At 35.2% G+C, this 14701-nt stretch overlaps 2 protein-coding genes across 2 annotated transcripts; one reads left to right on the top strand and one right to left on the bottom strand.

Moving 5' to 3' along the window:
* Window positions 1-350: 350 nt before the first annotated feature.
* Window positions 351-2028, bottom strand: rpl32 (ribosomal protein L32). The gene is made up of 4 exons (XM_039691353.2): window positions 2008-2028; window positions 1256-1356; window positions 943-1124; window positions 351-516 (listed from the first exon to the last, which is right to left on the bottom strand). Exons 2-4 carry the CDS (start codon window positions 1349-1351, stop codon window positions 387-389), a joined length of 408 nt encoding a protein of 135 aa, XP_039547287.1. The 5' UTR covers window positions 1352-1356; window positions 2008-2028; the 3' UTR covers window positions 351-386.
* Window positions 2029-2960: 932 nt separating this feature from the next.
* ssuh2.2 (ssu-2 homolog, tandem duplicate 2) lies at window positions 2961-14084 on the top strand. Its single transcript, XM_039691352.2, has 13 exons — window positions 2961-3247; window positions 3552-3604; window positions 3992-4081; window positions 4161-4230; window positions 5859-5988; window positions 6074-6134; window positions 6332-6450; window positions 6538-6600; window positions 6676-6764; window positions 8949-9041; window positions 9127-9232; window positions 10981-11088; window positions 13096-14084. The coding sequence occupies exons 1-13, from the start codon at window positions 3084-3086 to the stop codon at window positions 13237-13239; spliced, it is 1290 nt and encodes a 429-aa protein (XP_039547286.2). The 5' UTR covers window positions 2961-3083; the 3' UTR covers window positions 13240-14084.
* Window positions 14085-14701: the final 617 nt, after the last annotated feature.

Below are 14701 nucleotides of genomic sequence, written 5' to 3'. Positions count from 1 at the left end.
GCATTTTGAACTTTTGTAAAGAGAAGTTTGACAATTAACTTTTAAATGCATCTTTATGCAAATACATGCGGAGTCTCCACATGAAAGACCAACGCACAACATTTCTCTCTGAGACAGTAGGAAATTGAAATTAATGTTGAGGATTAACATTGCCAAGATGATTGACAGGGCAGTTTAAACGAATCAACAAGTGGCAGCTGTCCGTTAAAGATACAGTTATCCCAAAGCTTGCCCACAGTTCTGCTACACTCATCGTCTTCACAAAACACACCCCCTTAGGACATAGTTTTAAATACGAGTAACAATTCTAAACAAAAAGAAATGACAATACTAGAAAATATGATTTTATATTTTCACTTTATTGAAAAGACAACAAGATGAACAGACTATTCGTTCTCCTCGCTGCGGAGTCTGGCGTTGGGGTTTGTGACCTTAATGGCCAACTGTGCGGCCCTCTCCACGATCAGCTTCCTGTTCTTTGAGGACACATTGTGGGCGATCTCAGCACAATGGGTCCTGGAGGGAAAGAGAAACCTTGTGTTAAGGTTACACAAATTCACATAAATTTTTTTTTAATGAGAAAGCAACATTGCTGACTCGTTTAAGCTACACTTGTTGTACTCTAGTATAGGACCTAGTTATACTTCGAAGAGCCTAAAATACAAGCACTAGTCACTTGTAGCAGATTATCTTCCACCTGCTGGCTATAGCAAGAGCTAGAGGTAGAATGGGTATCTCCTCCGCAATTATATTTCTCTGACTTCAACACCTGGGATGAATACGGGCAATTCAGCAGGTATGATCACAGAGAAAGACCGTTCTAACATTAGCTACATATTCAACCACAAAGAACCATTATATTAAAACTAAGGAGTTACATGGAATAATCATCCAAGCAAATTCGCATTGGGTATAAAAGAAGCAAAATACTTCTGCTCTTACTTGTTGCTCATCATGAGGACTTCAAGTTCTTTGATATTGTGTACCAGGAACTTCTTGAATCCAGAGGGCAGCATGTGTTTGGTCTTTTTGTTACTTCCATAACCGATGTTGGGCATCAACATCTGACCCTTGAAGCGTCTGCGCACTCTGTTGTCAATACCTCTGGGCTTCCTCCAGTTTTTCTACAAACACACATTTATATTAGACCAGGAATGATTTAAAAGACTAAATTAACATTACATTTTAAAAAAAAAAACACTATTAAAAAAACGCTACTGCTCAAAGATGATCTGTGATATGCCAGGTTTCCTACCCTGATCTTGACATATCGGTCCGACTGATGTCTGATGAACTTCTTTGTCCTTTTCTTGACAATATTAGGTTTGGTGAGGGGTCTGAGGGCTGCCATGATGCCTACAAAAATGAACAAGCAACAATGAATTAGACATTCAACAACAACAAAAAAAAAAACACATAAACATTAACGAATCATTCATGATGCACAATGACTCATATTTTTGACTAAAGCAAGATCTACGTTGACATGTAGCATGTACGTTAGCAATGTTAGCAAACAGTATTGACATGTCAACAACAACGAAAAAAGTTTAACTAAAACCACGTAATAAGATACACGTTTAATGCAAAACTTATCGTTTCAAACTACGGCAGAAATATTAAATATACGCTAAACAACATGCACAGCACATGCAACTAGCACGTTACTAAACATAACATGCGTGATATTGGATTGATTGGACGCTCATATTCCGCATGAATATGAACACATTTTTTTCAATTTGTAATTATATGGGACACTGCTGTAATGTTAACGCTAGCAGAGCAGTATTCATTATATTCTGTGACTTTTCATGCAGATCACACCAATGGCCGCCATGTACAAACCCCGTGTGATCATTCATATTATACCGAACTTAATATCACTCTCTGAGCCGCAATATCAGCACATTTGAGTGCAGTGAACAGTACCACAGCGATATGGACTACGAAACGTTTATTTACATCAGAATGTTAAAGGATGAATTGAGATTTTATTCTGCTCACCGTTCGGCCTGCCTCTACCGAAGACAGTCCTGAAGAAGAGAAGGAAGTGACGCAGTGACGGCCGGCAAATAACATCACGCGCCGGAAGTGGCTCCTGCTCTGAAATGTGGCCGTGCACAACATTGCCGCTGATGTGGTGTTGTCAAACTGCTGCATTGGAAATGTGTTATCTAATCTAGCAGGGGAAACTGTTCCAAATTATTTCTTAAATTTGACCAAATAAAACATATTTTTAAGATTTAAACTTTTTTTTATTATAGACGCGAACTTTTTCCGTTTTTTGTACAATTGGTTATTTTCATCTCAGGTTATGAATTAAGTAAGTTACACATTTGCAATTGTGTTTAGTGTATTTTTAAGTGATACCTCAGCAATAAAAAAGACTGTTTTTAAAAGTCCAATTTTTGAAGTTTTTCGGCTTTCTATATATTAAAGCGATGCTGGACTCAAGCTAGTGTGCTCCAAAACAATGACAAAATTCACATTTTTATGATATAAGCATTCAAAACGTACAGTCTCTAACTTTTTATTTTATTTTATTATTAATGCCATGAACAGAACAATACAATGAGACATAATCCTTCAAAGTGAAACAAAAAAACAAAGTAAATAAAATAAAAAAAGGAACAGTGCCAGAGGTACAGTCTCTAACGTCTGCCATTGCGTGGCACAGGTATGACATCACTTGTAGGCAAAAACGCAAAAGTGCATTTTAGTTCTATTTAAATTGTTTGTTTGTTTGTTTGTTTGTTTGTTTGTTTGTTTTTATTGGAAATGGGCTTAAATGGGCTCTTGGCCAGACGGACTTGTAGAGCAAATCTGAAATTTGCTAGAAGTTCGTCAGGTTTCCCCAGGCTAACGTCATACCTGCTAGGGCTGTCAAACGATTAACCGCAATCCTAGGCTACCAGGTACGCAAAACACTGTTACATGTGCCAACACTGTTGTCGACGTTCAATTATTGATGCTAGCTTACAGACTACTAAAAAAAAACCTAAATAAACTCATCATTAAACATTTTTTTCTACACAAAGTTATAGCCTAGGGAGTTAAAATGTTGATGGTTGCCATGTCAAATGTCCTATAAAAGTCTCAACTTGATATTGCTTCGTCGTGATGAACAAATCTCAGGTTACAGTGCAGCTCTTCCGCTTTCTTCCGTTTACTCTCGCTTCTCACTAAACGAAAGTTACAGTTGTGGATCACGCAGAGGGAGGATGGACAGGACGCATCTTCTGAGGTATGGTCGACAAACTTAACGAAATTATGAAGAGAAGTCCGTTAGAAAGACAAAAATGCTGGTTTTATCAGATAATAGACAGGAATGTTGTGAAATAACTTAAACGCAACCTCGTGCAAAAAGTCTTATCTCGTGAATCTAGAGATGAATGACGAACTAAACTTTCTTTCTTTCTTTCTTTCTTTCTTTCTTTCTTTCTTTCTTTCTTTCTTTCTTTCTTTCTTTCTTTCTTTCTTTCTTTCTTTCTTGCTGTCTATATTTGGTAGTGTGCTTATAAAAACATATTGTTTTGCTTTTACAACAGTGACCAGGATGAAGTCCACACTGGCCCATCATGCCCTGGCCAATCTTGTGCAGGTAATCAAAATCATTTCCAAAAGTTGTGGCCGTGTCCTTGTTAAACATTAAATTATGCATATTTACATGCCTAAACTAACCCTAAACCAAACATCAATCCTAATTCTAACCCTATTTATTAAGTGGCTGCTTTAGTTACTCATTACTTAATTACACTCTATCAAGATTAACCAAAATAAAGTGTAACCCACATAACCACATTACATAATAAAAACCTTATAGGCCTAGTTCACCCGTTTTCACTTCAACAAAGCTTCTTTTAGCATAAAATTTGAGAAGTATGTTTCCTGTTTACATTTCTACCGTTTCCTCGTTGTAGGAAAACCACAGTTACAGCTTTAAAGCATGTTTCACGGGTAAATTAAATTTGTGATGTACATTAAACAGATCCGAACACCATGCCAGACGACGGGGCGACGGCTCCTCCTGCAGATTTAATGCCTGTTATTCCTGGATATGAAAGTTTTGGGCCTAATGGTGAGAACAATTTCAGTGACCTTCATTTGCAACGGAGAACAAAATGTTAGTAATGTTGGATTTGTTATTACATCCACAGTCATCCCACCGTCAGATTTTGGATCGCCGCAGCCTCAAGCCCCATCCAGACCTCCAGATAGACACTTTGAGTAAGAACCGCTGCACTTACACAATAAAATCATTAGTTCAAATCACTTGGATGATAAAATACACATTATTATAAATCTAGAGCACATTCTTCACTCTCTTAATTGGTGGCTTAAAATGCCTCATTAAGTGGAAAATAGAATTAAATATTACCAAATGGGTCTATTTTGATTAGTTAAAAATAACTTTAATGCGCATCACTTTTCAATTATGATTTCCGAGCTTTAGGAGTTTGATTTTAGTTGTCTCCTGTATTTCCTCCTGCCTTGCCTGACTGGTTTTCTTGTCATGGCATGAACTGATGAACTGATTTATTTATTTAACTCCACCTTGTTTCTTTGTCATTGTCAGAACATTAGACCAGTGGTCGGTCATGTGTCCTGCAGCATAGACTCACAATTAGTTGTGCAACATATCTAAATGCATATCTAAATCGGCTCTGCATATCTAAATAACTAGGCTCAGAAAGATATTTTATGATCGATTGATCATATTGGAATAGGAAATAAACTGTATACATAAATACATTTATCATAAATTATTTATGTATACAATTTATTTCCTATTCCAATATGATCAATCGATATTTGGAAGAAAGTTTTAAACAGATCTCATTCCCCATTGACTACCATAGTATGTATTTTTTCCTACTATGGTAGTCAATGGGGAATGAGATCTGTTTGTTTAAAACATTCTTCCAAATATCTTCCTTTGTGTTCAGCAGAACAAATAAACACATAGAGGGTTGGAACAACATGAGGGTGAGTAAATACTGACAGAATTTTCATTTTTGGGTGAACTAACCCTTTAAGTATAGATTTTTGTATTTATTTTTATTTATTTTAGATAAACATTGCCTTGGAAACTACTTAAATAAAAATAAGTTTAATTTTTTTACATTTTATTTTATTTCAGTTAAAGTTACGGACCCCCGCACATGATGTCATGCAGGGGAAGAAAGTAAATCGTGCGACTTCCCCCTGATAATTCAATCCCCTCAATAATTGTATTTCTTAAAACTTATCTTTGATCACCAAACTGACATATTTGATTTTTTTTTCCTTGAAAAAAAATCTCCATTCCTTAAAATAGTTTGAATGCGTCTTTACACCCTTACCTCAATTAGTTCACGGTTCAATGAATATGTAAACGAGTACCGGTATATTCACTCACACCTGGGCTGCGTTCCAGTCCACTTTTAGATACACACTTGCGAACTTCCCAGCCGCCATTTTGAAGAGCGTTCCACTTCGTGAAGTGGACGAGAGAGGTTTATATGGACAGACCCTCGCTTCCTCAATTTTGACCGAGTCTGCTTCATTTGTAAATTTCAGGCAGCTCCATATCCCACAATGCAATGCGATTTCGACGTCAACACATATTGCATTTAATTTACCCCATAATAATTTAAATAAATGAACCCCATTGTGGATTCTAAGTGATCAGGGCTTAGCACGGTCCAATGCAGCCTAAGCAATGAAGAAGTTAGTCTAATTTGTAAAAGTGAAAATTCTGTCATCATTTACTCACCCTCAAGTTGTTAAACCTGGCTTGAAATTCCTGAAGTCAAATGCCTGATAAACGATTGGTCAAAAGTTCACGTGCTAAATTTCCCATGTCATGTCCTCAGCATTCCTGCGATCAGTGAAGAACTTGCACAGGAGGCCTTCACCAATTATGTCTCCAGCAAATGCTGTTACGGCTCGAAACCAGCCAGAGAGATGGTGTTCACAGACCTGCAGTCCCTCAACACATATCGGGTCAGCTTCAACAGTCACTCGCAAGCATCATGTCAAACTATATATACATGCACATCACATGCTGAATGTCGGTTTGTCCTTATAGTACCGACTGGAGACTTTTACAGAGTCTAGAACCACAGAGTGGGACAGTGAACCATACAATGGTGAGCAGAGTCACATTTTCATTCTCAACTACTAAAATATACACACACACACTTTTCCGGAAAGTTTGGCAAGCAGAAATAAATGGCCTAAACACCAGTTCATTCTTTGATTTCACTTAAAGTATATTGGGATCTTAACAGCACTAGTTTGTCTATGTATAGACTGTATATTATATATATTGAATGTGACTGATCAGGTCAGGTGGTGGATGGATTCGGAGTGGCCCCCGCTCCGTGGAGTATTCCTGTGCCCATCCCGTCCCTCTTTAAAGACTGCGAGAAAGCCGTCCGCGTTCCTCACACATCTACTGTTAAAGTAACTCATTTCAGTCTTCCATTTAACACATTCAATCAACAACTCATCAATGAACAATTCATTTTTATTGTTAAATTCAAAATTTAGGGTTGCCATTCATGCCTGAATCTTGGAAGATCTGCATGCGGAAGATGCGTAAATTCTGGCAGGGTAAGTATATGACGACATGACGTTTTTTAATATTTCGTACTCTATTATTTCATTATAATATTTCTATTGTTGCAGACTCGATGTGGAGCCTGTAGTGGCACGGGTTGGACTCAGTCCAGTGAACGGCGACACTGTACGATGTGTCGGGGCTCTGGCATGATTAAGTATGGAGTCAACCTCTGGTTTTGAATTTTACATCCATGGAATCTTTCCATGATTACACAAAATGGAAACATTTTCTTCACATTTTAAAAATGCTATTATAAAGTGTTATAAAGTCAGAATTGCGAAATATAAATATAATATAATATAAACAGGTAATTCTGTGAAAAATGCCTGAATATCAAGTTTTTATCTCACAATTCTGACTTTATATCTCACAATTGCGTGTTAAAAAGTCAGAATTGTGCAATATAAACATGCAATTGTGTGAAAAATGCCTGAATATCAAGTTTAATTCTCAAAATTGCGAGTTTTTATCTAACAATTCTGACTTTATATCTCACAATTGCGTGTTAAAAAGTCAGAATTGCGCAATATAAACATGCAATTCTGTGAAAAAAGTCTTAATATCAAGTTTATTTCTCAAAATTGCGAGTTTTTATCACACAATTCTGACTTGATATCTCACAATTGCATGTTAAAAAGTCAGAATTGTGCAATATAAACACGTAATTCTGTGAAAAATGCCTGAATATCAAGTTTATTTCTCAAAATTGCAAGTTTTTATCTCACAGTTCTGACTTGATATCTTACAAATGCATGTTAAAAAGTCAGAATTGCGCAATATAAACATGCAATTCTGTGAAAAAAGTCTGAATTTTAAGTTTATTTCTCAAAATTGCAAGTTTTTATCTCACAATTCTGACTTTATATCTCACAATTGGGTGTTAAAAAGTCAGAATTGCGCAATATAAACACGTAATTCTGTGAAAAATGCCTGAATATCAAGTTTATTTCTCAAAATTGCAAGTTTTTATCTCACAATTCTGAATTTATATCTCACAATTGCGTGTTAAAAAGTCAGAATTGCGCAATATAAACATGCAATTCTGTGAAAAAGTCTGAATATCAAGTTTATTTCTCAAAATTGCGAGTTTTTATCACACAATTATGACTTTCTATCTCACAATTGCGTGTTAAAAAGTCAGAATTGCGGAATATAAACACGTAATTCTGTGAAAAATGCCTGAATATCAAGTTTATTTCTCAAAATTGCAAGTTTTTATCTCACAATTCTGACTTTATATCTTACAATTGCGTGTTAAAAAGTCAGAATTGCGCAATATAAACATGCAATTCTGTGAAAAAAGTCTGAATATCAAGTTTATTTCTCAAAATTGCAAGTTTTTATCTCACAATTCTGACTTGATATCTTACAAATGCATGTTAAAAAGTCAGAATTGCGCAATATAAACATGCAATTCTGTGAAAAAAGTCTGAATTTTAAGTTTATTTCTCAAAATTGCAAGTTTTTATCTCACAATTCTGACTTTATATCTCACAATTGGGTGTTAAAAAGTCAGAATTGCGCAATATAAACACGTAATTCTGTGAAAAATGCCTGAATATCAAGTTTATTTCTCAAAATTGCAAGTTTTTATCTCACAATTCTGAATTTATATCTCACAATTGCGTGTTAAAAAGTCAGAATTGCGCAATATAAACATGCAATTCTGTGAAAAAGTCTGAATATCAAGTTTATTTCTCAAAATTGCGAGTTTTTATCACACAATTATGACTTTCTATCTCACAATTGCGTGTTAAAAAGTCAGAATTGTGGAATATAAACACGTAATTCTGTGAAAAATGCCTGAATATCAAGTTTATTTCTCAAAATTGCAAGTTTTTATCTCACAATTCTGATTTTATATCTTACAATTGCGTGTTAAAAAGTCAGAATTGCGCAATATAAACATGCAATTCTGTGAAAAAAGTCTGAATATCAAGTTTATTTCTCAAAATTACAAGTTTTTATCACACAATTCTGACTTTCTATCTCACAATTGCAACTAAATATCACGCAATTCTAAGAATTGTGGGAAGTAAACTTGAAAAAATGGCAGAATTGTGAGATAAAAGTCGCAATTACCTCTTTATTTTTCATTCTGTGGCGGAAACAAGCTTCCATAGGGAATAGTACAGAGGTTTTTTGAAGTGATGATAATAGTGACGTGAATCCGTTGCAAATACTTAACATTTGGATTTAAATGTAAGATATCTTGCTTTGTGAATTTGGCATTTACCCATCACACAAGACATTGCTCCTTATTGCCAGAAACATCACAATGAAAAAATAACCTTAATGACTGGAATGTTAACGGTGTGTTAAATGATCTGTATTCCAGGTGTCATTCCTGTGGAGGAGTCGGTTCGATTACCTGCAAAACATGCGAAGGGCAAGGAAAGCTCCTCTGCTTCATCAAACTTAAAATTACATGGTGAGAAGACATACAGTTAGCACCACTAATCAGTACTAACAAGCTTATGTACTTTTTTATTCATGTGTTTTATTAATCTTTTCAGGAAGAACAACATTCATGTTGCTGTGATTGACAAGCGTTCTGGGTTCCCCGTTGAATATCTCGATCAAATTCCTGGAGAGAAGCTTCTAACTGATATGGCTCCAATGGTGAGCAAAAAACATCATGGTGCTCATGATGATGAAAATTTGAAGGGTTTTTTTCTGAATTTTAGGTTATTATTTTAGGTTATTTGAGATTCTAGATATATTCATATGTATATATGAGATACGAGATTGACTGCTGTGTAAACTATTAAAAACATTAAATTAAATTAAATTCAATTAATTTGATATTATAATATATAATTATTAACAGGACGTATAAAAACTAAAACTGAAATAAATAAATGTAACCTTAAATGGCAATATTTAAGAAAAAAATTAATAAAATGACAAACATGTATAACAACATGAACTAAAATTAAACCAAATATCTATACCAAAATTTATTTGAAACACATTTATTTCATACTAAGTAAACAACAAATCCATTACTGACATATTGCTTGAGACTTACTGAAATACATATTATAATTAGACTTTATTTGGAGCACTTTTTTATTGCACAATGCACATTTCTTAATATTAAGCCTAAACATGTGTTTTAATGTCACTATTATTTCACATGCCAAAAGGTCATGGCAAACTGAAATAAGCAGTGATGGTGGTAACGCATTACAAATAATGTGCATTATGTAATCGTATTACTTTTTTGATGTAACGAGTAAAGTAACTTTTTTTTTTTATAAATGTACACATTAATATTTGAGTTAGCCTACTTTAAAAAAAACAAGGCACATTACTTTTCTGTTTAATTTATTTGCGTAAAAGTTTTTCTAATCTACCGAATAATGAATTCGCTCTGTTCTCCATTAAATAGTCACTTGTCTGCATGAGAACTGACAAAGTACAAAAATAACAAAACATATTAGTCTCAATTTTCAATAAAAAGAGGTGTACAGTCGGTAATATAAGACGCAATGTTAAGAGATTGCTTGAATGGAATACATAGCTCTTGGGTTCAGGAAATATTCTAAGCACTTAGACTATAATAATATTTTAAATTTATTTTTAAAAGAAAATCAATGTGTTTCTTATATAGACTATGTTGTTAAATACATGCAAAAAAATCTCTCAGTAAAAAAAAAAACATCTGCAAAACCTGGAAGAGAACGAGCTCGACCAGGCGAGAAAAGTAACTTGACACATTACGACTCATAAAAAGTAACTTAGTAATGTAATTAGTTACTTTTTTTGGGAGTAATGCAATATCTTAATGGATCACTTTTAAAAGTAACTTTACGCAGAACTGAAAATAAGTATAATATAAAATATAATATTTAAAAATTTTTGTAAAAGAAAAAAAATGTATTGAAAACATTAAATGTGGAAAAAATGCAAAAAAAAATACATGATTTGACCCATTTAAAACATTTAAAACCACTTCAAATAGACTTTATTCACATCGGCGCCATCTTTGATTTTTAACAGAAATGAAAGTGAGGCTGTGAGGGATAGACGTATCTCTCTTCGTTGGGATGTTGTATACTGTTATTTAATCTGTGTGTTAGAATTGTTCTGTTGACGAAACACTGCAAAAATATCTTTACTATTTTTAATATCTAACACTGCAAAAAAACTCCCGACAGTATGAGCAGTGGAAAAGTTTAAGTGATCTAAGAGCTTTATACAGCTTTTTACACCGGATGCCTTTGAAAACGCCTCGTATATCCTCGCCTCGCTTTCATACCCGTCATGGCGCTGCTCTGATAAGGTCTATTGAATCATATACGATAGTTACTTTGTAACATTACCTTGTTTGGCTTTGCCACTGAAGTTTGTACCCATCGCTGCAGGTCTATCCAGTGGTGGGTTTCCCGGACAGCTCTGTGAATGTAGCTTCTGAAAGTGCTGTGAGGGAACACCAGGCTCAGTTCTCCACCACCTGCCATATTCTGCAACAGGTTGAGTAGAATTCATCTGATAAAACAAATCATAATGCTTCTGTCTCTTTAAAGGGATATTCCACTTTTTGAGGGAAACTCAGAGTTAAACAGTTGAGTTTTACTATTTTCGAATCCATTCAGCCGATTTTCTGATATTTAGAAGAATATCAGTAAACCAGACAGTTTCTGGTCCCATTGACTTCCATTGTAGGAACCAGACAGTTTCTGGTCCCATTGACTTCCATTGTAGGAACCAGACAGTTTCTGGTCCCATTGAGTTGAACAGTTGAGTTTTAACATTTTGCTGTCCGGGACCAGACAGTTTCTGGTCCCATTGACTTTCATAGTAGGAACCAGACCATTTCTGGTCCCATTGACTTCCATAGTAGGAACCAGACCGTTTCTGGTCCCATTGACTTCCATAGTAGGAACCAGACCATTTCTGGTCCCATTGACTTCCATAGTAGGAACCAGATTGTTTCTGGTCCATTGACTTCCATAGTAGGAACCAGACCATTTCTGGTCCCATTGACTTCCATAGTAGGAACCAGACAGTTTCTGGTCCCATTGACTTCCATACTAGGAACCAGACTGTTTCTGGTCCCATTGACTTCCATAGTAGGAACCAGACCGTTTCTGGTCCATTGACTTCCATAGTAGGAACCAGACAGTTTCTGGTCCCATTGACTTCCATAGTAGGAACCAGACCATTTCTGGTCCCATTGACTTCCATAGTAGGAACCAGACAGTTTCTGGTCCCATTGACTTCCATAGTAGGAACCAGACCGTTTCTGGTCCCATTGACTTCCATTGTAGGAACCAGACAGTTTCTGGTCCCATTGACTTTCATAGTAGGAACCAGACCATTTCTGGTCCCATTGACTTCCATAGTAGGAACCAGACCGTTTCTGGTCCATTGACTTCCATAGTAGGAACCAGACCGTTTCTGGTCCCATTGACTTCCATAGTAGGAACCAGACCATTTCTGGTCCCATTGACTTCCATAGTAGGAACCAGACAGTTTCTGGTCCCATTGACTTCCATAGTAGGAACCAGACCGTTTCTGGTCCCATTGACTTCCATTGTAGGAACCAGACAGTTTCTGGTCCCATTGAGTTGAACAGTTGAGTTTTACCATTTTGCTGTCCGGGACCAGACAGTTTCTGGTCCCATTGACTTTCATAGTAGGAACCAGACCATTTCTGGTCCCATTGACTTCCATAGTAGGAACCAGACCGTTTCTGGTCCCATTGACTTCCATTGTAGGAACCAGACAGTTTCTGGTCCCATTGAGTTGAACAGTTGAGTTTTACCATTTTGCTGTCTAGGACCAGACAGTTTCTGGTCCCATTGACTTTCATAGTAGGAACCAGACCGTTTCTGGTCCCATTGACTTTCATAGTAGGAACCAGACCGTTTCTGGTCCCATTGACTTTCATAGTAGGAACCAGACCGTTTCTGGTCCTATTGACTTTCATAGTAGGAACCAGACCGTTTCTGGTCCCATTGACTTCCATAGTAGGAACCAGACCGTTTCTGGTCCCATTGACTTCCATTGTAGGGACCAGACAGTTTCAATAGTATATATTTTTCCTAATATGGAAGTCAATGGGACCAGAAACTGTCTGGTTTACTGATATTCTTCTAAATTCTAAAATGGTAAAACCGAACTGTTTAACTCTGAGGGAGATGTAAAATGAGCCTATTTCCAAAAAAAGAGGAGTATCCCTTTGAGGCCACATCTTAGACTCCGCTCTTCTGGGAATTAATGAAACCTCTTCCTGTTGGCTCTTTTAAGAAACCAGATTAGAGCTTGCCAAGTTAATACCAAGTTGTTTGTCATATTGTCAAGCAGTCTGAATATTCCCATATTTAAACAAAATAAACACGAATATTGAAAAGAAACGTAGAAAACCATTCCATGCTCTTCTCTAGAGAACTGGACAATAAAATGCATTTATAGAGTAAGTTAGAGACGAAGCATAAGCTCTAACCTTGTGTGTGTGTTTTATTTTTGTTTTCCAGAGGCAGACCATTGAGCTAATTCCCATCACACGAGTGCATTACACCTGGAATGAAAAAACATACATTTATTTTGTGTATGGTACTGAACACAAAGTTTACACCAAGGACTATCCTGCTAAATGCTGCTGTTGCTCCATCCTTTAAACATGCAGTATAGGCCACTGTCAGATGATAAAAGAGCTGTAATATCATTTTCATACATATTTAAAATAATTACAAAGAAACGGTAGGTAAATTAACAAAAAGACCATGCTTTGATATGAGTTTTTATCTTAAATTTGGGACTTTTTTCCTCAAAAAGGAGTTTATTACTCACAATTCTTACTTGTCCCCTCAGAATTGTGAGAAAAAAAGTGTTTTAAAGTCCGAATTGTATTCTGAAAAACGATTTTTGTAAGATTACTTGCAATTCTGAGGGGAAAAAGACAATTGTGAGCTATAACTGTAAACTCGCAATTGAGAGAACAAAAGTAATATTGTGAGATAAAAAAAAAAAAATCAGTTTCACCGTTTTATTTTTTGTATTCCTTGGCAGAAAGAAGCTTCCATTTATTAATCATTTTTAATGCACAATAATGAAAATTATCTGACATTATCAGTCAAAATTATCTTTATTTTATTTGTACCTTTTTATTTTGGTGTAAACTACTTTATGCTACTCTATATTGTTGCCTATCATATCTTTACTTTTGCTATTTTGAAAAACTTTTTTTGATAGTTGTTGCACATAGACCTTTATGAAAATGTCCTGTTACAACATTTTCACATGTAGTTATTCATATTTTTCTTTGTGGCTTAATTTTATGTTATGCAATAATGTATATATGCAAACACATCGTTTGTATACACTACAAGCTGATCCTACTGTCCTAATGGGATAATATACCAAAAAAGCCATTTTAAACTGTCTCCAAAATTTTGTTCCAGATCCGTACGATTTATTTCTTATGCAAAAAAATAAAAATAAATAAATGAGATGTTAGTCAGAATGGCAGCGTGAGTCTCCATCCACTTTCATTGCATCCTTTTTTTCTGAAGTCTTCCTTAATGTAGTTTTTAATAAAAGATGTGTATTTCTAACCCGACTAAAAACATGTTTTTGTTCAGTTCGAATTAATTGTCATTAATCGAGAGTTACAATCAAGAAGCCAACATTTCCAGGTATTTTTTTAATCTTATGCCATTGACCTTATAAAAGTCACTAACATGCACCACACATTCATTTATTTTTTAGTAAACTGTACCTTTAAGGATGTAAATGTTGTGTTGTGTAAATGATGTAAGTTGTAGCGCCAGCACACATCGGAAAACTGCGTCTGAAAACATATTTATATGAACACCCGTGTGAAAAAGAAATGCGCTTACTTCTATATGTGCACTTGTAGTCTACTATTAAGTTGCATATAATATAATAATAGTGAAAGACCACTTACTAAAATAGAGTACACTTTCATGACTGTTTCACACTTTTAAAATGTACATAACTAAATCACATGTAAAGTACTTGATTTGATTTTAACTGTATGTGTGTTATTAAGTATTACATTTACAGTATTTTACTTCCTTATTTACAAATATATTTAAATGAAGTTTCAATAGAAATGAC

The sequence above is a fragment of the Pimephales promelas genome, chromosome 2 (genome assembly GCF_988280905.1).
Source record: "Pimephales promelas chromosome 2, fPimPro1.hap1.1, whole genome shotgun sequence".
Taxonomy (NCBI): domain Eukaryota; kingdom Metazoa; phylum Chordata; class Actinopteri; order Cypriniformes; family Leuciscidae; genus Pimephales; species Pimephales promelas.
The sequence above is the reverse complement of the archived record's forward strand: the minus strand, read 5'-3'. Positions and strand labels throughout refer to the sequence as shown.

Excerpts from the sequence above, each read along its gene's own strand:
- rpl32 (XM_039691353.2), bottom strand. The coding sequence starts at position 1,351 with ATGGCAGCCCTCAGACCCCTCACCAAACCTAATATTGTCAAGAAAAGG. Across the intron at positions 1,125-1,255 it reads ACCGATATGTCAAGATCAGG|AAAAACTGGAGGAAGCCCAG; the intron begins GTAGGAAACCTG and ends GTGTGTTTGTAG. Across the intron at positions 517-942 it reads GTCCTCATGATGAGCAACAA|GACCCATTGTGCTGAGATCG; the intron begins GTAAGAGCAGAA and ends CTTTCCCTCCAG.
- ssuh2.2 (XM_039691352.2), top strand. The coding sequence starts at position 3,084 with ATGTCCTATAAAAGTCTCAACTTGATATTGCTTCGTCGTGATGAACAA. Across the intron at positions 4,231-5,858 it reads CCTCCAGATAGACACTTTGA|CATTCCTGCGATCAGTGAAG; the intron begins GTAAGAACCGCT and ends TCATGTCCTCAG. Across the intron at positions 6,765-8,948 it reads CGGGGCTCTGGCATGATTAA|GTGTCATTCCTGTGGAGGAG; the intron begins GTATGGAGTCAA and ends TCTGTATTCCAG.